A 22,540-nucleotide genomic window follows, 5' to 3' on the forward strand; every position below is an offset into this window, starting at 1 on the left:
AAGCTATCCATGAACACTCCTCCCACATAACCTAACAAGGTCCGGGTCGGGAGATATTCAACGACTCCCTCATCATTTCTCCCGCATAACCTAAAAAGGTCCGAGCCGAGAGATATAGAGGCCTTTTACAACCAAACGCCCCCATGACCGCAATCTGCGTCGTTTGGAGGTGCTGAGAGTAACCACTGCTCAAACATCTCTAGACTCCTCCCCCATAACCATCCAGGTCCGGGCCAGGAGTCACAACAACAACAATACTCCCCCCGTAAATAACCACAAGGATCCGGGCCATGAGTAAAAAACAGCACTTTTCAAGCATTCAATACTCCCCCCGCAAATAACCACAAGGGTGAAAGACATGAGTATAAACAAGCATTCTCAACAAACATCTTTTCTCACTACTCCACCCGGGAGTAAAATCACCAATGATTGAAACCGATATTAAAAGCAGAGTCAAACAACTTAAATCGGCACCAAGACAGGTTCAAAACAGATACCATCCATTTCAAACAAATTCCAAACAAGATCACAAAACAAGTTCTTAAACATATTTCAAACTTAAAAAGCAATCTCGACATCAGTCGAGCTTGAAAAGTCAACTGACTTTCCATCCTGAAACCTGCACCAAAAAAATTAGAGTTAGGTTCATTCTATAAGGTCATAGCCGAGCACATCATGGTCCATCAGCTCTTAGACAAACAACGTTTCTTGGCAGTGATATTAGTCCCAAGATAGCAATCCCACTGGACCTCCAAGGTCATCTGCTCGTGAAGAGACATCTATTGGGAGATGTCGAGAAATTTCAAGTTATAATCTGCTAGGGTTTCCATGGCAAGGATTTCACGATACCCCACTCTGCCAGAAGTTGCACTCCGAAGGAAGATGTCAGAAACCATATAAATTCGGGCAAAAAAAAATCTTGAAAGCTTGCCAAGTCCTTGGAGTGTGCTGCTTGGTAGCTATGGACATCAACATCTGCATGGCACTGCTTTTGAGAAAAACGACTCGAAACAAACCTTGGATCCTTCTCTTGCAAGTGATCTTTATGGCTTATGCCCTGTAAGACGAGTGATGAAGACGGGAGCGCGCCCGATGCGCGATGTATGAAGGGTGGGAGTGTCTAATAATCCCGGGGTCGGGTCTCACAGATACTTCAAATAAAATTCCAGTAGACTTCTGGAAGCGCCGGTTTGCTCTGTCTGCTCTTTAGTAGGACCGGTATGCTTTCAGAAAAGCACACGCCTGATGCCCTAATACCACTGTCACAAGACGGGCACCACGTGCCAATAGAAAAGAACAGACTGAACAGACTTTTAGCACGTCAATAATAGTAAACTGAAAGAGAGAGAGCACACGCGACACGGAGTGGCGGAATTCCACTCCGTAGAGTATTGGCCCCAAACCTTGGTGCCCCTTTCGGTATTTCTTTATATTGCATCATCAAAATACAAGCCGGTACTCCAGACTCTACACCTTCTCCAAGAAGCATGCAGAGAATGAGCCCATGGCCTCATATTCAAAGGCCCTATGCCCCAAAAGCAGTTTTACATGAAAAGCCTTCAAACTCAAAAGCTTTTGGTCCAAAAGCAATGCCAAAAAGCTGCCAGCGTAAATCACGGAATTCCGTACCAACTCACAACTCAGCAGTCAGCACAAAACGTGGAAAATCGTACGGCCTACCACGTCAGCATTGTCTGCATGATTTTCGGAAATCTGCCACGTCATCAGTTTTCTTGCTTTATTTTAATTCCTTTATGTCTCTAGGGCCCCATCGGACAGGGTTCCCATAAGTTGATAGGACTTCTTCTTCTGTTACTTGTTCCTTTTAGGGTTTAGGCCCCTCAGCCGGGATCTACAAGTTGGCTCCCCCTCTTCAGTGTCTGGACACGTCAACAATTTGTGACACGTTGCGTGAGGTTTTTTTGAAGTCGAGCACTGGGAGCCGGGTTACCCAATGTGAGGTGGATTACATTGCTAGAGATCCCCATTCGTAGCCTCGTCATAGGACATGTATAGAAGGGTTCACGTTTGTCAGTTATCTTAATCAGTTCTATATTGTTTATGCTCAGAGAGCACTCTTTATATTTTATGCGTTAATCTTGTCTTGATTTGGGTTGAGAGATTGCTCCCTATACAGAGGAGACTCTCCCGGATTTTTCCCCATGAGTCCTGTAGTTTGCTTACAACACACTCTTACATTGACATTGCAGTGATTTTGCTGAGTTTCTAGTTGAGATTTTGATCTCCGTGCAGAGAGACTCTGCCAAATTTTTTTGTCAGACAAGTTCTTAGCGTTACTCTCTTGCAATTCGCTCTTGTCAACATGGCTGGATCTTCTGAGAAAGAAGATTACTACATTAAGAAATTTGATGTCACAAATTTCACTATATGGAAGCAAAGAATGCTTTATGTGCTAATCAACAAAGGAATTGTAGCACCATTGAAAGAGAGCAAAGAGGGTTTGTACACTGACGATCAGTGGGAGGAGTTTGATGCTCGTACATGGCAACTATTAGGTTGCATCTTTGTGAATCTATATTCTTCACAATCATGGACAAACCGATGCTAAAGAACTGTTGCATCTTTATGGGATGGTAAGAGTGCATCAAACAAAGTGTTTCTCATAAAAAAGCTTATGTGTCTTATAGCATGAAAGAAGGTAGCAGTGTTCGTTCACACATAAACGAGTATAATAGTGTCTTTACTCAATTGACATAAAAGGCGCTTCATTTCAATGAAGAAATGAAAGCCATTTCTTACTATGTTCTTTGCTTGCATCATGGAATACATTTAACACTGCCATTAGCAATTCTGTCCCTAAGGGCAAGCTTGTGCTTTCTCACGGAAGAGATTCGACACCAGTCTCTTGACAGTGCAAGTGGAAGTAGCCAAAGGAACAATCAAAGGTAGAGAGGTCTTAGTCGCAGTCACGGTCGTTCTCAAGATCGCAAGAATGCACGTAGCAAGAGTCGTGGACAGGACATGAGGAACATTGAATGCTACCATTGTCACAAGAAAGGACACGTGAAGAAAGATTTATGTTTGTTGCAAAGAGAGAAGGGTAAAGCCATTGTCGTAAGTTCTACACTTCCTAAGAGCAGTGTGAAGATAGAGAAGCTCAATGTCGTTGAATCTCCACATGTTGATGTTGTTGCTGACGTGCCGCAACCGTTAGATGTACTAGTCTTTACTTTTGATTTGAGTCCAAAGGCATTGTTAGCTCTTGACGAATGATATACACATAATTGGATTATTGACTCAAGTGCCGATTTTCATGTTACTCCTCACAAGGAATGATTCTCCAGTTATGCTGGTTCAATTAAGCTAGGTCATTCTCATCAACTTGAGATATGTGGCATTGAAAATGTGAATTTGTGTATGCGCAATGGTACTGAGTTCATGCTGCGAGGTGGTGGACATATGCCAAAGCTAACTAAGAGCTTGGTTTCAATAGGAGAGCTTGATGATCTTGGATACACTACAACATTTGGCAATGGTTCTTGGATGATCAGAAAAGGTAACTTGGTCATGATCAAAGGCCAAAAGTCTGGCTCATTAGCCGAGATGCCTTCTACTGAGTTGTTGCATAGCCAACATGATCATATGAGCTAGAAGAGAATGATGCAGTTACAACATTTTGGCTATATCCCTTTGTTAAATTATTCAGATTTTAGTTTGTGTGAGCATTGCATATACGAAAAACAGACTCATCACCATAAGACTAAAAGTTAGGGAATCGTCTAAATTTAGTACATAGTGATTTAGACTCTACTTGAAAGGTGTGGGTCCACCTCTTGAAGAGGAAAGACAGTCTTTAGTGTCTTCCAAAAGTTCCTAGCTACGGCAGAAAACCAATCAGGTAAGAAGTTGACTTTAAAGGCCTTGCGTATTGACAACGGGGAAGAATATGTATCCTCTCAGTTTAAGGACTTTTGTAGCAACTGAGGAATTAAGAGGCATTTTACTATGCCATACATGCTTGCTCAAAATGGAGTTGTTGAGCGGCGAGCACATAAATAAGACTATTCAAGAGAGGGTCGCCTCCATGCTATCCATGGCCAATTTACCTCGAGAGTTTTGGGGAGAGGCTGTTACGACAGTGGTGTATATTATCAATAGGTCACCTAGTACACCATTGAACTACAAGATTCCGCAGGAGATGTGGACAAGCAAGAAGCCTAATTATGACAGATTACGTGTGTTTGGATGTGAGGCATTTTCACATGTGCCTCAAGAGCTTAAAAAGAAGTTGGATCCAAAGTCACACAAATGCATCTTCATTGGCTATGGTGCAGATGGAAAGATGGATTATCGTCTCTGGCACCTAGAATCTCCGGAGAGTTATTCAAAGAGGCGTGAAAGAAAGGCAAATGCAGCCATTGCACATGCTTCTTCAATGCAGATTCAGAAAACAATGCTATTATGATCTGTTCATGATGCATGTATTGCAAAATCTGTGGATAATGTGTGGTACTTTAATAGTGATGCAACTAAGCATATTATGTCTCATTGTGATTTTTCACTTCTCTTGAGACTGTGCATGTGGGTGGGTGGGTGTGTGTGTGTGTGTGTGTGTGTGTGGGATAAGGCTTATTGTTGGGTTTGCAAGGTGGTTGGGATAAGGCTCTCTCTATTTTGGAGCTTAGAGACAATCTCAAGGCAGCCTTTCGTTCTAAGCCTCACATCAAGATTATGTATCTCTCTCCATTGAGGAGGGGCTAATTCTTTACGGTATCTTTGGGGTTGTTCCCATAATGTTAAATTTCTCTTCTTCTTCTTCTTCTTCTTCTTCTTCTTCTTTGGATGTGGTACCTCCTTCATCCCCTGTTGACTGTGGTGGCATATGTGAGTTCGTGTGCGGTGTGCAAAGTGCGAGTGCGGGTGAGGAAGGAGATGAGTGCACACAATGTCAGTGGAGCTCAGCGTGAGGATTTTCCTTCACTACTCCTTATTGATCTTTATTACAAAAGAATAGATAAGGTTAGTACGCTTAGTGTGATGGGTGTCCAGTCAGTTTGCCTGAACCCTAACAATCTCCCACTAGAAGGCCAACTTGGCCCAAGTGGCTATATGTGTAAGTACGTACATTCGTACCACTGTGAAGCAATCCTGTGGATTCACCCTACACCCATCATCTCCATGCAAGTGCAAACCGTTGTGAGGGTAGGCTCTTTGTGAGAGCATCTACAGGGTTGTCATCCGTATGAGCTTCGAGTAACTCAATACGCTTGCTAGCCAATATGTCGGGTATCACATGATAATAAACTTTTATGTGTTTCGACTTGGAGTGAGACACGTGGTTCTTTGCTAATGCGATCGCACTTTGAAGGAAGCAACATTCGAGTCTGAGTAATGCCAAAGATCTTCCACTGGGCGAGCTAACCACACAACTTCCTTGCTAGCATCAAAAGCTGCCACATACTCTTGCCTTTGTGGTGGAAGATGACGCATAATCTTGGAGACATGATCTCCATGACACGGCTGCTCCAACAAATGGGAATACATAGCCAGACATGGATCTTCGACTATCCAAGCTGCATTATCCGCATCCGTGTAACCCACAATGGATGCGTCACTATGCCCAAAGCGTAAGGCACTTGTCTGTCGTACCTTTCAGATATCTCAATGTTGATTTTTATTAGAGACAATAAAACCGCCACTTTCATAATCGGTATATATCGACAGTGATACCGACAGTTTTTCCAATGCTACTAGCGACAACGAGGACATAAAATGCCGCATTCAAATGTGTCAGCATTTGCGTCGATAGCATGAAAAGCCTCTTGTAGGAGATCAATGTGAGAGAGACACCATTGGTTTACCTTCACCACTACAAGAGTATTGCACTTCAAAACAAGTTACCAATATGCAAGAACTTATGGACCATGCAACGGTTGGCTGTAAGTTAAAACACCACAGTGTTGTCAAATCACTCCAAAGCAAAGGAAAACTCTTCAACAACAAGAAGGTAGATGCTTCAAATATTTCCAAACAGATCATGCATAGCTTTAATACTTGTCAAGAACGAACAGATCTTCCATCAATAGAGCAAACACACACCAAAAGAACAAAAAACAACAATTGGACTCGTTCCAATGTATACGGAGTATCTTTTCCACATACCTTCAAAGAGCTATGCAGAGCACACTAAAAAATTCATGACCTCAAAGCAATCATTTTCTTCAGCCCAAAAGCATCAGAGAACTTTATCTTTTCTAACTTTGTCAAAAGTCTCAAGGTTCATTATGATCAAATATGCTCCAAAATCAACGCCAAGATTGCTACTAGAGACACTAGAAAAATTGCTCAAACCCATCACCCTGCAAGTCCGATTGCCAGAGGACTCATCCATTTGAACTTGTTTTGATGCGTTGTTTGTAAATAGAGATACTTTGTTTGAGAATATTGTTTGTGATCTTGTTTGGACTCGTTTAAAACTTGTCTAAAGTTGTTTGATATGGTTGAACTTGTTTGGATCTCTTGGAATTTATCTGAATGTGTTTTGACTTCTTCGAAACTGGAATTTATGAGACCTGCTCCGAGCTGTTTAGATCTAGTATAATAGTTGGACCAAGTCCAGAACCTTTGGGAATGGTGATTTATATGTTGGTTGGACAAGAGTCCAAGAGCTGTACCCAAAACCCGGCGTAACAGTTGGATAGAGCCAAGGACCTAGTACAACGGTTTTCTTTAATGGCTGGACACAAGTCCCGAACCTATTCTATTTGACCCACCCTTAACAGTTGGATATACATCCACAACCTATTATGACTGTCTGCATAGGTTGGACACACATCCCCAGATCCGCTCTACACAGAATATGTGACATGAACTCTTGCTCAGTGAATGCATCAATTGTATCTATGGCATATGCATTGCATAGATTTAATGTGTGAATTGCATCAAATGTGCATAAATAGGTATAATTGATTTCATGGATTCCACTTAAGAAAATTCTAGTGCATCAAAATTTCCCTAGAAAGGTTGGTGAGGCATGGATCAGATGCCTAATAGGACGGTGATTCTAGTACATTAAGAGTTCCATATCATGATGAGATGACTAAATGGATTGTTAGATATGAATGTATAATGCTAAATATATGATTGTAGACTTTATTCGGCGTCCGGCGAGGACAAAAATATGGGTGGATGTGTCACAAAGTGATGACGTGGCGAACAGCAGAAACCCTAATTTCTGCCAAAAACCCTAAAATTCCTGCAAACCCTAATTTTTGCCAAAAACCCTAAATTCCGGAAATCGCGGAGGCGGATTATTAAAAAAAAAAAATTTGGAAAATGATGAGCGACGCGAATTTTGCTTTTGCTTTTTTAATAAAAAAAAGAGAAAAGACTCTCTAAGAGAGAGAGAGAACTGATGCTTTTGATTTTAAAAGCTTTTGGGGCTCTGCTTTTGGGCATCCCTTGTAACCTTTAAATTAGTGGTGAGGGCCTCACTTCTCAGAGCATCTGGACGCAGAGTCTGAGAGTGAAACCCTAACCGCTCTCTTGTACTTTGATGATTGATTAATATAAAAAGAAATACCGAAAGGGGCGCCAGTCTTTGGGGCCAATATCTCTAGGCACGGAACTCCGCCGGGCCAGTGCAAATCTATTGTGATCTGTGAATTGTTTTGAAGTGGTTATTTGGTGCTGTCGCGGTTAATTCTTGACTTGGAGTGTCCAAGTCTGTTACAGTGGTATCAGAGCCCGGCCGATTTCTCTTCTACGGAAATCCGATCCCCGAATTTTTTTTCCGCGGCACCTATGGCTTCAGGCAATGATCAGTCGACTCCCTCTGCATCTGGAGATGCGGGCTGGGATCACAACGAAGATTCAGGCAGAGAGTATGGCCCGCCTTGGCCTACTTAGGCGGAGCGGCGAGAGATAGAGCGTCGCCAGTTGATCGGCGATGCAACAAAGATGATGCTCAATTTTGCCAAGGACCCGAAGATGGCAAAATATATGAACCAGACCTCTTTGGAAGAGGTACAGATGGAGTGGCAGAGAACCACACCACCACTCCCGAAACCCGCTCTCAAGAAACCTTCTGCCTCCAAGAAATATACGGAGAAGGAATTGGAGAACGTGGTTGATGCACGGATTGCTCAGCTTTTTGACACGCAAAAGAAAGGCAAAAAGCAGAAGAAAGGCACTGACTTCCCGGGATTTTTGGGTTGTCGGTCGACATTTGACAAGGCAAAGAAATTGAAGAAGCGCGTCAAGTTTGAAGACCTACCCAGTTCTTCTTCTTCTTCTTCTGACAGTTCTTCTAGCTCCTCGGATTAGAGCGAAGAAGACAGAAAAGGCAAAAAGCGAAGCAAGAAACAAAGCTTCGGAAAGGGCAAGAAAATGGCAAAGAAGGCTACATCTCGCCCAGAGACTGACAGTTCTACTGAGGACTCGTCTACAGACAGCTCAGATTCCGATGACGAAAAGTTTTATGCGAACAAGAAGAATTTTTACAAAGCCAACCAATATGACTTTCTCGAAGATAAAAGCAAGAAAGTCCGAGAGTTTAAGGAAGGTGGCCACTCGATCAAGTTTGATACTTTTCAGGATACTCAGATGCTTCGAAGGCTTTGTCTTTTATACAGCAGTTTGACATCGCTTTCGCGGGAGGACGCTATTCAGAGCACTCCAAGATTCGGAGAGCTGCCTCTTACTTTAAGGGGAATGCTCGTACTTGGTGGTCCACGCTTCTATTAAGCAAGACTGTGCCAGTTACATGGCTGAAATTCAAGAGGCTTTTTATTTCTTCTTCGTTGACTCAAGAGTTTGAGCGAGATATACGAGCTGCTTGGAACCATCTCCGGATGACCAAGAGCGATACAGTGAATTCTTATTGTGAAAGATTCTAGAGCTCTTTTCTACCCGCCTCTTCATTCAAGAAGATCTCGTTCAGAGAACAGATTGAGCGGTTTACCTTGGGTCTACCTACAGAGATCCGAGATCACTGCTTGGAACAGAAGTCGGCTTCTATTCAGGAGTTGATGAGTCATGCGAAGCGGGGCTTTGCCATTCACTCTGGTAGTCTGACCTACCCCACAGATGAGGCCATGACACAACGAGCCGAACAGACTTCTGGGAATGAAAGTAGAATGAAAAAGAGCAACCCAGAGAAAAAAAAAAAAGGATGCACGACCCAAGCTTACTCCTGAGGAGAGAGCTCGCTTCATCAGAGAGGGGAAGTGCTTTGGATGCGGGGAACATGGACATATTTCCGCGAAGTGCCCTGATACGGCACAGAAAGAACAGCATGATAAAAACGACGACAGGTCTGAGAATTCGAGAGCAGCTGAGGAATGTGGCAGAAAAGGCAGATAGAAAAGCAGAACTGGTACCACATGGCGTGGGACCTGCACCGAATCTAATGAATGAAAGTACAAACTTTGCCGCTTTCGGGGCAAAGCGAAGGATCAGGAAGCTCTTTTGAAGGAGCCAAGGCCAACTTCTTTTCACTTGGAATTGGCGGCTCGATTTGGAACTACGCCCGACAGACTGACGCCACAGGCGGAGGTAGTTCGACCGGCACCCGGATGGGATGTTGCCATTACCCCGAGCATTGGCAAACTTCGTTTGCAATGACAGGGGTGTTCAGGGCACGTGAGTGACGTTCTACTCGGGATCCCTTGGTACCACAAGAACTACGCCGTGGTTGACTACCGGGCCGAGAAAGCGACTTTGATAAATAAATGAAGGGCTTAGAGATTGTACTTGATGAACTTCAGTTTTCTTACTCGTTCTTTTGGGAGAACTGAACGATGGATAAAAGTTGAATATGTTTTGACCTGAATTTATGAGTTTGTTTTGGAAGGCAATTTGGGAGAACATTGGCACGCGGTTGCAGTTCTCGTCATCGTTCCACTTGCAGACTGACGGGCAATTTGAGATTGCCAATTCAGTGATTTTAGATTTATTGAAGTCTTGTATCTCGCATCAGAAGACTCAATGGGAAAAGAACTTACCTTTGGTGGAATTTGCCTACAATAACACGATACACTCTTCGACGGGGAAGACGCCATGTGAGATTGTTGAAACTGCTGCGAAGGTTCCATCCTTCCTGAGCACGAAAGATTAGAAATTTGAAGCGGATGAATATTCGCGAGATTTGGATACGGCTTTTGCCAAGGTTCGCGAGACTTTGCAGGAGTCTCAAGAACGACAAAAAAAGGCAGCGGATCGCCATCGTCGCGACTGGAAACTGAAGGAGGATGATTGGGTGCTCTTACTTTTGAGAAGGCACGCCTAAGAAAGAAAAAGGGAAAGGAGAGGCTTTTTCCAAAGCTTAGTATGTGATACTACGGACCTTTCCAGATCACTGACAAGATAAATGATGTCTCCTTCCGATTGAAACTGCCAGATACTTGGAGGATTCACAATGCATTGCATGTGAGTCCCTTGAAACCTGTTAAGGGTGATGTGCCTGATGATGGGGAGCCTGATGAGCAACCCAAAGTGGAAGAAAACGAGGAGATCCTTGTTCCTGAACAGATTTTGGCACATAATGATACGAAGAAAGGTAAAGTCCGAAGGCGGTTCTTGGTTAAGTTCAAGAACTTTCCTGCATTTGATGCGAAGTGGATGGAGGAGGAGGACCTAGCAGATACTCCTCGGATTGTGAAACTTTACCTCGATGTTTTGGTTTAGCATAGTCTACTCCAAACGGAACCCAAAACTCAGCTTGGCCGAAGATCTGGTGCAGTGGGATGCACAAGAGGGGAGTTACTCCACTCCTTTGTCAACAGATGCCTCGATTTTGATACTAAAGTCACTGATGTCTCTTTGAGCTTCAGGGATACTGAGAGCTGACAGTATTCTGCTGGATGACTTTATGAAATGGAATTCCTGATTATGATACTGATTTGTTCTTGACTTCTTGTGAGTGCAGGAACTGATAGCCGAAATGACTGCAGCATTTTGGTCTGATTGATCTCGAATAGACATGGTTGCAATAGGGGTTAGTCAATCGGACATCGATGAGGTCCCGATTGGACCTAGATGTGATTGCTAGCTACATTGCCGATAAATCATGGTCTAAGATCCGAATGAATGGTGAATGTCATGTGATGTCCTGTGATGTCTGGTGATGTCCTGTGATGTCGTGTGATGTGACTGTCGATTTTGTACAAGTGCTAGATGTGCGTTCCTAGTACGTAGGTACTAACAGTCAGTGTCTGCTAAGAAGGTTTATGGCTTTTGTCGGTTTTGCAGGCGTAATCGCGGTCGATTACAATGCTTTCAAGAGGGGGGTATGTCACAAAGTGATGACGTGGCGAATAGCAGAAACCCTAATTTCTGCCAGAAACCCTAAAATTCCTGTAAACCCTAATTTTTGCCAAAAACCCTAAATTCCGGAAATCGCGGAGGCGGATTATTTATTAAAAAAAAAAAATTTGGAAAATGATGAGCGACGCGAATTTTGCTTTTGCTTTTTTTATAAAAAAAAGAGAAAAGACTCTCTAAGAGAGAGAGAGAACTGATGCTTTTGATTTTAAAAGCTTTTGGGGCTCTACTTTTGGGCATCCCTTGTAACCTTTAAATTAGTGGTGAGGGCCTCACTTCTCAGAGCATCTGGACGCAGAGTCTGAGAGTGAAACCCTAACCGCTTTCTTGTACTTTGATGATTGATTAATATAAAAAGAAATACCGAAAGGGGCGCCAATCTTTGGGGCCAATATCTCTAGGCACGGAACTCCGTCGGGCCAGTGCAAATCTATTGTGATCTGTGAATTGTTTTGAAGTGGTTATTTGGTGCTGTCGCGGTTAATTCTTGACTTGGAGTGTCCAAGTCTGTTACAGGATGCATGATTTGAGAATGTATTGTCTTGTGGGAATGGTCACTAGCAAGTGTCTATCTAGTACTAAAGAATTGGTTTCATGTCTATTTGGCAGGCATAATCGAGGGCTTAGTAGTTAGCACTTCTTTTGTGTGTGTGTGTGTGTGTGTGTGTGTGTGTGTGTGTGTGTGTGGGTCGGTGGGTGGGTGTGTGTGTGTGTGTGGACCTGCTTCTGATTGTTCACTTCTTTTGTGTGTGTGTTGGGGGGGGGGGGGGGGGGGGGGGGGGGGGGGGGGGAGGGTGGGTGAGGGTGAGGGTGGGTGGGTGTGTGTGCGTGGACCTGCTTCTGATTGCTCACGTGAGTTGTAGCCCTTCGTCGTGTTTTCCAGCCTTTGTACATACATTTTGAAATCCTTCGCTATTTTTAAGTTAACTAGCTTAGTTTATAAGTATTTCCATCGCCAAAAATCCATTGCCATCCGTGTGTCCTCTGTCTATTGTGATTTTTGCTCAGTGAGTTAAACCAGTACAGAGCTCGTACCTGGTCGTTCTCTTTTGAGTGTGTGTGTGTGTGTGTGTGTGTGTGTGTGTGTGTGTGTGTGTGTGTGTGTGTTCTGTGTGCACATATCTAGAACTTCAGAAAATCAGTGTGCTCAGTTTCCGCCATGCCTACCATCTGCTCTTATAAACGCAAGAAACAGATGTTTGCAGAGTCTTCAAAAGTGGGTGAGATCCAAGCTTGCTTATTGGAGGAATTTTAAAGATGCACGGAATGCTTGGAAGGGTCAGGAACCCACCACTAAGGTGCTCATTCCAGTTCAAGCTCTCATGGACCCAATGGTACAGTATGCTCTCAATGCGGTTATTTTGTTCTTTCCGGGTAAGATGCTACCACGCAAGACGTGGGCATGTGGGTAAATTTCCTTCTTAAATATCAGGCAGTCAGAGGGGTCTACTTTGGCGTCAGAGGATTCTATGAAATCTTGTTGGCAGACACTGACGCCCGCAATATGTTGCTTGAATTATCCTCATTGTTTTTTGGTATTTCCCTAGGCTCTTACCAAAGACTATCAAAGCCTCATCCACCACAAGTGCCCAGTAGGGTGGAAATAGTTGACTTTCCGTGCACCTTGCGAGACTTTTTTCCTATGCTTGTTTCTCGCCTGGGGAAAGTGATATGTCCTACCAAACTTGATGTCAATACGAATCGGTTTTGTGTGCTTTGGAACACGGATGTGCCAACCCTTGAAGGCTTTCGGAATTTTTTTGTTGCTCCTCCTCCGGCTTTTGTTGATACTCTTCATGCATGCCAACTTTCGTATCTACAGTGCATTCAATTTTCTCGCCTCAAGATGCACAAGCAATGGAGGTTGATTTACTGAAAATGAATAGCACTCAGCATTACTTGCTCTTGGCCAATGGCATTCCCTTGGTTGGGATGGGCTCACTGTGTCACGTGACACATCCAACCCAATGTATCCGTGGACAAGCTACACCATGATCAGGGTTCAGTCAGTCCAGTCAGTCTAGATTAGCAGTGATCTGGCACTTTTGTGAGTCTATTCGTAGACCGTGCATTCCCAGTCACTTAGTATAGATGCATATCCTCTGGTTGCACACAGCATTATTCCCTTCAGAATCCATCAGATTAGGTTAGGGGAATTTTCCAGTGCATTTAGCCTATTTTTCCTATTTTTGGTATTTTTCACTTATTATTTTTAAGTGACTTTCCAACAAAAGTAGGTAGGGCAATTTTGCTAAGTTTATATATAAGCAAACCCAAGTTAGCACTTTTTGGCACAAGAGGCAGCAGGAGCTTCTCGCTCAACGCGCACCTTCTCAACAAGAACCCCCACAGGACCCTAGCGTTTGCACATTCCCTTCATCGCCAGACATTTCCCCCACTTCGCATTTTCAGCCTTGCTTGAGCGCCATCAACAGTTAGCCCTAGTGTTTCCAGCTTGGCATCGCCATCACCCCCAGAACCTCAGCATTTCACTAACGCTAGGAAGGCAGGTAGCATTTCCCAATTTCAGCCCATTAGCGTTTTTGGATTTCATCAGCATTTTCAGTTCCCTAGCGTTTCCAGATTGGCTTCATCGCCATAGATTCTCATCCTGGCGTTTTCAGCCATGATCGCCAACAGCAGTCCCAGATTTACATAGCGTTTCCACTAACGTCAGCAGGCAGCCCAGCGTTTTTGGTTTTCAGCCCTTACCGCATCAGATGGTCAACGTTCTCAGCCCTATTGGACAGCAGACAATTCAGCCCTAGTTGGTTGCAGAAGATAGCCATTTTCAGCCATAAAAACGCAGCCAAAACAGTCATTTTCAGCCACCGAAACAGTCCCAAAATTCAGCAGATAGAAGACCACAGATTTCAGCAAAAAAGTCATCGTCGTCACCGACATAGTCCCAAGTTGCATCAGTCCATTGCATCCGCATTGTACCACCTTGTGCAATCAATAGTAGACCACTCTCGCCGACGAGAGTGGGGCCTTCGGAGGAGGGTTTTACAACGTCTCTGGTGTCGTATCTCTCTTCTCTCTCTATCTCTCAGTCTCATACACTTGCACGCACAGTGTCCATTCACTTTGTTTGTGATCATAGCATTCTCTCATTAAGAACGGAAGGCTCTACCTTCCATAAGAACAAAAGGAACCTTGAGCACAGTTCGGAGCACTCATCTTGAGCAAAGCGCAAACAATCATTCCGCTGCACCTAACATTGGTATCAGAGCTTTGGCAGTGTTCTGTATCACTCAAGGAAAGAACCACAAGATTTTTTTTTGCTTGTTGAGGTCGCACGAACCCAAGTTCGCTTGGGCGTGTCGATTCCTAATCGTGTTTTTGAAGAGTGACAGGAATCCCAAGAAAGAAGGGCTTGTCCAGCCTCCCCTTGTGTCTCTTTTCACTCATTGAGAGCGGACCGTGCACTTAGCGGCCGGCCAATCGACGTGAGGTGGGAAAAAGCAACCTTGGTGTGAGCGAAAGGCCGCCAAGGGGTGCGCCCGCGGAAAGGAGTAGAACTCGGGTGAAGAGAAAATCCTTCTCAAACGCGGTTTGCAAGCGAAAGAAAACCTCAAGAACTCAAGAACCAAGACCCTCAAGAACCCAAGTTCCTCGTGAACTTAAGAACCCAAGAACCCACAAGAACCCACGACTTCAGAATGGTCATCACTCGAAGCGGAATGGATACTTCGCTTGGAGGTGATGAGCACGAGAGAGGCGAAGAAGAATTTTCCCCACCATGAGGTTTTTCTGACCCTTTCCCTTCCCCATCTACGTCAAGGATTGCGCTAACTTCCTATGGAGGAGTTGAACCAAGAAAGAGAAGCAAAAAGAAAGGCCTACGAAGAAGATATGGCAGCCATAGAACGTAAGTACGACTTGCAAGAAAAAGAAAGTCAAGCAAGATTTGATCGCGAGAACAAAGCAATAGTGCAAGAGATGTTGCGACTCTTTTCTCAAATGCAGGCACAGATGCAAGAGATTCGAGAAAAGGAGACTCTCTCAGTCTCTTCTTCTCCAAAGCATGACACACACGATTTGCATGATTATGTGAAGCATGATGATGATTTGATTGACAATGACTTGCATGATGTTTTGAACGACAATGATCAGCACAGTGATTTGCATGATGATTTGGATGACAAAGATAAGCATGATAATTTGAATGATATTGCTAAGCATGATGATTTGGATGCCAAATGACAAGCATGATGATTTGCATGATCAAGATGTGATTTCTCACGAGCATGATGATTTGCATGATCAAGATGTGATTTCTCACAAGCATGATGAGTTGCATGAAGATGATGTGATTGTTCACAAGGATGATGTGTTAGTGGATGCTTTTTCTAGGGAAGCTAACCTCGTTGTAGATTCGATCAATCACGACGAACCGATCTTGGCTTTCGAGTCGAGGTCCAAAGAACCCCCACACGACGATTCGATCATTCAGGAAGAACCGATCTTGGCTCTCGAGCTTAGGTCCAAAGAACCCTCACAGGAAGTATTATGTGTTTGCATGATTGATACGCACGCATTGTTCGAGTGTTTCATTCGTGATCGTTTCTTGTATTTTAATCAACATCTTTATGTGATCCCTTTTCCTAGGCATGACATATTGTATATTGAGCACGTTTCTCTCATGGATGAGCACGAATGTATGCGGATTTCTCATCGTATGTAAGGAAGCCACATTCCATGTCTCTTCCTTGGCATGACACAGTTTCCGAACAAGCACATGAAAGTATGAGCACCAAGCGTGGGCATTTCCGTTGTGAATTTCCACAGTTGATTGCTCTAGATCAAAAGAGAAAGATTCGATCTCATTGTTTGCATGTGTTTGATGAACGGGTTGTCACTCCGTCTCTAAGTTCATCTACATTGCATACACAGTCTTTAGCAAAGACAAGATTTTTTCCACTCACTTTACATGGAATAGGTATGTTCATGGTTTTGTGTTGGAAATGGTTTCAGGAATTTTCAGCCATGAAGATTCTTGAAGAAGAAGGAAGCATGACTCTAAACGAAGTTGAAGCATCGAAGGAGCCACAAAAGACTTTGTGTCGCTTTCCGCACGGGCCAAAGAAGCAAGCGTTGCAGACCTTTATGAAGTTCAAGTACCGCACGACCCACACAACAGAGTGGGCCGACGAAGAGTCCCTTCCAGGATTTTGGATGCTATTGGCGACGATCTCCCTCGACGCCATACAGTTCGGTACCAGTACCTCACTTTGAAAAGGAGGGGATGTCACGTGACACATCCAACCCTATGTGTTCGTGGACAAGCTACACCATGATCAGGGTTCAGTCAGTCAAGTCAGTCTAGATTAGAAGTGATCTGGCACTTTTGTGAGTATATTCGTAGACCATGCATGCCCAGTCACTTAGTATAGATGCATATCCTCTGGTTGCACACAGCATGATCATCAGTATTCCCTTCAGAATCCATCAGATTCAGTTAGGGAAATTTTCCAGTGCTTTTAGCATATTTTCCCTATTTTTGGTATTTTTCACTTATTATTTTTAAGTGACTTTCCAACAAAAGTAGGTAGGGCAATTTTGCTAAGTTAATATATAAGCAAACCCAAGTTAGCACTTTCTGGCAGAAGAGGCAGCAGGAGCTTCCCGCTCAACAGGCACCTTCTCAGCAAGAACCCCCGCAGGACCCTGGCGTTTGCAGATTCCCTTCATCGCGCCAGACATTTCCCCCACTTGGTGTTTTCAGCCCTGCTTGATCGCCATCAACAGTTAGCCCTAGCGTTTCCAGCTTGGCATCGCCATCACCCCCAGAACCTCAGCATTTCACTACCGCTAGGAAGGCAGGCAGCGTTTCCCAATTTCAGCCCATTAGCATTTTTGGATTTCATCAGCATTTTCAGTTCCCTAGCGTTTCCAGATTGGCTTCATCGCCACAGATTCTCAGCCTGGCGTTTTCAGCCATGATCGCCAGCAGCAGTCCCAGATTTGCATAGCATTTTCACTAACGCCACAGCAGGCAGCCCAGCGTTTTTGGTTTTCAGCCCTATTGGACAGCAGACAATTCAGCCCTAGTTGGTTGCAGAAGATAGCCATTTTCAGCCATAAAAACGCAGCCAAAACAGTCATTTTCAGCCACCAAAACAGTCCCGAAATTCAGCAGATAGAAGACCACAGATTTCAGCCCTAAAGTCGTCGTCGTCGTCACTGACATAGTCCCAAGTTGCATTAGTCCATTGCATCCGCATTGTACCACCTTGTGCAATCAATAGTAGACCACTCTCGCCGACGAGAGTGGGACCTTCGGAGGAGGGTTTTACAACGTCTCTGGTGTCGTATCTCTCTTCTCTCTCTATCTCTCAGTCTCATACACTTGCACGCACAGTGTCCATTCAGTTTGTTTGTGATCATAGCATTCTCTCATTAAGAACGGAAGGCTCTACCTTCCACAAGAACAAAAGGAACCTTGAGCACAGTTCGGAGCACTCATCTTGAGCAAAGCGCAAACAATCATTCCGCTGTACCTAACACACTATGGGATTTTTTATCTCCTTTTGGGAGTCCTTAAAAGAGCCTTTACTCTACAAGATGAATGTTGCATAGACTCGTCACTCAGCAGAATTTGCCAGTATCCTAGAAAGCATGCTTGCTAAAATTATTACCCAAACAGGCGCTTTGTGAGCAGTTTTCTCATTGGCGGCCGATCACTATTATGCTAGTCATATACAAAATATTGGCTAAGATGATCGTACATCACATCAAGGAGCCTCTTCTTACCGGCATCCATTTAGCTCGGTATGGCTTCATCCCTCGTCGCCAAATCATGGATAATTTGGCATGCCATTGCCACTCACCCCACGTTGTTGTATTTCGCTTCTTCACGGGCTGCAATTACCCTCTGGAGATGACTTTATTGGGCAAGCCTATGCCGATGACTCGTTGTTCATGCCTCGCAATAACCAGGATAATATGCGAGAGATTATGCACGCACTAGATATTGTTGGGCTTGCGGCAGGCCTTAAGGTCAATTTCCAAAAATCCAAACTCCTGCCTCTTAATGCAGGTGACTAGTATCATCTTTTGTGGCCCAAATATTTTCTTGATCCGCATGTGATTGTCACACACTTGCGGTATCCTATTGGTTGGAGGGTAACCAATACTTGGCAAGTGGATTGGGTTATGCAACGCCTGAATGTCAAATTGCAATACTGGAAACTATCCACATGGCCATAACATGTTCGGCTCTGTATTGTCCAGAGCATTATGATGGTATACGTTCAATTCTACTTGTCGTTGTTGCATCGGCCTCGTCCTCGCCTCACATCACTTTATGTCCGATACACTATCTCATTTGTGGCGCACTAATTCTCGAAAGAAAGGGTTCCGTTTGTTATCAATGAAGAAACTATGCACTCCGAAGCATTTTGGGGGGCTGAATATTTTGGACCTTCGTTGCAACGCTCTTGCAAGGAAGGCCATGCTATTACATACTCTTGCGCGGTAGTCTCAGCCATGAATAATCATGATTGCCTCATTATGTCAGCATGTTACCACTTCCACCGTTGATCACTAGCAGACCTCTCTCTCGGAGATTGTGTTTGGCAAGATGGTCAGTCACATTCCTCGTTGCTCGGTTGCCTCTAGTTTACTCGTTGCTTGAAAAGCCGTTACGGCTCATCCTTCTTGGCATGGCAGACAACAACCAATGGGAATTCACTACGCTTGGAAAGCATTCATCTTTCTTGGCATGGCAAACAATAACCAAATGGGAATTCACTACGCTTGAAAAGCATTCACTGAAGTAGGGTCTCTTACTCTTGTCAACCAATCGCCACGCCAGGCATACTTCCTTTCTTGCCAAGGCATACGCATGGTGGATGATGTGGTTGACACATCCAGAAATATGCTTAATTTCTCTCAAGGAGCTGCACGCTTCGGTTTGGGCGTGCATTATCATCAAATTTGGAGTGCGCTTGAGCACATGGAGGTTTTTGGGGGGGGAGGGGGGGGGGGGGGGGGGGGGGGGTTAGGGGGGGATAGGGATGGGGATGATGTGACAACATGGATGACAAGCTTGGGCAGGCTGGCACCATTAGTCCTTGGAATTGCTACTCTGGATGACTCGAAGAAAGTTATGGATGTTCTTGAGGCACATGAGCAAAAGTTGTCAATATTGCACACAAGCCGTGTAACAAGCTACTTCCTAGTGCATCATTTACACTTTGGGCGCCTTCAATTGGTGCTTTGCATCACAATGGAGGTACATGTATGTATGTCAGATCTAGATGGTTTGCTCATGTCCACTATCATGAGCTATTGGAGACATAGTTACAGGGAATGGCCATTTTTAGGTCCCGGTTCCCCGTTCCCATCCCAATTTCCCGTTCCGGATCCCGTTTTGTGTTTCACACGAGAGTATCCGAAACATGGACTTGGCATTTCATGCATGTTGCCGTTCCTTGTTCCCTGTTTCGTTTTCCCGTTCCGGGTAACTATGATTGGAGATAAGGGAGACATTGGTTGGGATTATAATGTTATATGCACCTATCAATGCATATGCATGGGCTTCATTTTGGCAATAGCTTGATGACGTATTGCCTATTGTGGACTCCCAGATTGTTGGTGGGGATTTCAATAATGTTGAGACCTTGATTGATTGGAGATTTACATTTTTGGCGTTGCTACTTACATAGGCTCATGGAGGAATTTCCAGGGGATGGATTTTTTGGGAGAACTCTCTACAATCAAGGAGTCAAGTTATAAAAGTTGAATTGGCGTGATATCTCAGAGACCTACAACATTGTCGACAAGATTGAAGAATTCACATGCATCAAGCATCAAGTGGCACCAAGTGAGAAACCTTGTTCGCAACCTCCTAGTAGTCTTCGACGTGAGTCATAAGCAAGGCAAGTCTGATTCTACTTTTGTTTCTCAAGACAAAGCAAAAGAAAAAGGAGAGCTTTTGAAATTAAGCAATGTGGAAGGACTCCAAAGAGCGACAAGTGTGCAGCTTTTGCAGCCATACAAATCAACTTGAAGAGCATTGTTTTCGCCTTCAAGAGTGTCTTTTCTAGCATGGGGGCGGGAATACCTCAATGAGGTCAGAGTGTTAGATTGTAATTTGTGAATTTGAAAACAAGGGTTCGAAGCCCCTTGCTCGCCAAAGCAACGTCATCCCAAGCAAAACAAAAGTAAATGACGATCTTGAGTCACGCATGAATCGCAGAACTCATCAAGCATGATACGTCAAGGTCCAGAGATAAATCCAAAAAGACTACTTCCACCATAGAAAAGGCCCATAAAGAAGGTAATGTCATGTATAGCACAACTTGCTCATTCTGCTTGTAACAATTCTTTCTTGGTCAATGCTCCTCCCACTCCACAAAGACTTTGGTGATACGGCCTATGCTACATCTATTCAACCAGTATCATCCCCATTTATGAAGCTATTTCAGAAGGCTTAATAGTCTAATTTGATGATGACTTTATTGCGAAAACTGTTACCTTTGTTTCTTTCTCTATTTGGCCATCTTCAGCACCCTCGCCAAATCTGTTCAAGGCCCTTCTGGATTTTCCTGTAGTAAACGGAAAAGATCGATGAAGTTAAGACGTGTGTGTGTGTGTGTGTGTGTGTGTGTGTGTGTGTGTGTGTGTGTGTGAGAGAGAGAGAGAGAGAGAGAGAGAGAGACCTCCGAGAATGTGTTCGAGGCGTGAAAGGCGACTGCTTTGAGCAGAGGAGTACAACTCCTCCTCTTGGGGACTCCCCATGTCGTTATCGAGTTTGAACACCCGCCATGCTCAAGACCGTTAAATGCTTTGACCACGAAAGGGGAACTTCAGTGGACATCAGCTGACGAGATCCCAAATTGCCCCTGCAGCAGGCCCCTTCGTTCAAAATACTTTTTGGCAGCCTATGGGGAGGTCCCTCGGTGTTTTTTGTTTTAGGAGTCGGGTAGGGCACTCCCGGGCACTCTCCTCATACACCGGAAAACTGCACAAGAAGAACGACTAGGACTATGCACCCAGAATCCTAAGGCAGACGCTTTTCGAAAGTTTTGGGTATGAGTTGAAATGAATGATTTAGGGGTTAACTTTTCAGTCCTACCAATTAATAAGCTAGACCCATACTACGGGTAGTTTCAGCCCCCAAGTAGACACGTGAACTCGGAAAATCTGTTGGACAGGTAGATTCACATCTCTTACATCCCGCTTTTGTCACTAGTTTCCTCTGGACGGTGAGAGGCCAGAATTATCTACCTCTAAGGGTGCATTCAAACTGCGTTGGTCCACTAGCCTAGAGCTTAAGGTAGAGCATAACATTGACACAATTTCGAAGAGATGTAGGGATTATATCCTCGATTGAGATTCCATGTGGGCGAGGGCGAGGGCTCGACTTCTGTCCGCGTTTCACACCGAAAAGCTGGAGGACATGGATGTATTTTGAGGGTATGAAGCCTCACGCATTGGGTGGGTCAGAAAATTGTTCACTTCACTCAAACCGAATAGGATTTTGCCAACTCAGCACAGCGCCCCTTCACAACTGCATCTTCCATGCATCTTTTAATAATACAAACAAAACTTTGAGTATTAATGGCTCTTAGATTCTCATTGAAGTTGACTCCTTCATCGTTTTCTATATTGAAAGCACAGTGAAATGCTCTAAAAGTACGTCGACCTCAGCTTGCGACACTTGTCATCCTGAAAAATGTTAATTTTGAATTCTTCGAATCTTCTAGCTATTATGCTAGAGAGATGCATCATGCATGTAATTTAAAGCAAGTAAAGTGACATGTGGTGAGTGCAAAGGAAGTGCCATGTGAGGGCTTAAGAGCTAAGGAGTACATGTGTCTCTTTGCATCTCCACTCACACAATCACATTGTTGGGATTGTGGACTTTCGCCTATACTGACAATTGTTGTCAGAACCATCTCTTGTACAGTCTAGTCATCATGGTAGCATGTGAGGGCACACGGCTTAGCACATGTGGCAGGTGAGTTGCACAAGACTCCAAAAAGATATCTAGTCCTCCTAGCTTTCCATATTCTAAGGCGCCACTCTTGACCTTTGGGAGTTGCCCCTTGACCCTTGGGAAAAGATACATATGTGACCCTTGAGAGGTGCATTTAGCCATATGAGCTACTATATAAGGAGCTAGTTCTTGTACACACTTTCCAACCTTAACCCAACCCAGCGAATGTATATATGCATGTTGTATGTTCATTAATCAAGTTATCATTTTGAGTCTACACTCTTTCTTTCTCTAATTTATAGTGTAATC

At 44.1% G+C, this 22,540-nt stretch overlaps 1 protein-coding gene across 6 annotated transcripts in view; it reads right to left on the bottom strand.

Moving 5' to 3' along the window:
• The window catches only part of LOC147449634 (uncharacterized), a 90,907-nt gene extending 69,691 nt beyond the window's left edge, over positions 1 to 21,216 (bottom strand). For 2 of the 6 annotated variants that reach the window (XM_086522661.1, XM_086522665.1), the window contains exons 1-2: positions 20,952 to 21,205; positions 20,767 to 20,837 (exon numbers count right to left, since the gene is read on the bottom strand). In XM_086522661.1, the coding sequence (XP_086378787.1) occupies positions 20,767 to 20,837; positions 20,952 to 21,030 (150 nt within the window). In that variant the 5' untranslated portion in view covers positions 21,031 to 21,205. Of the gene's footprint in view, positions 1 to 20,766; positions 20,838 to 20,951 lie in introns of all 6 variants that reach the window. The other 4 variants (XM_086522663.1, XM_086522660.1, XM_086522662.1 and 1 more) reach the window with 4 other exon arrangements.
• Between the last annotated feature and the right edge of the window lie 1,324 nt (positions 21,217 to 22,540).

Source organism: Adiantum capillus-veneris, chromosome 10, assembly GCF_014529385.1.
Source record: "Adiantum capillus-veneris isolate H3 chromosome 10, ASM1452938v2, whole genome shotgun sequence".
Lineage (NCBI taxonomy): Eukaryota > Viridiplantae > Streptophyta > Polypodiopsida > Polypodiales > Pteridaceae > Adiantum > Adiantum capillus-veneris.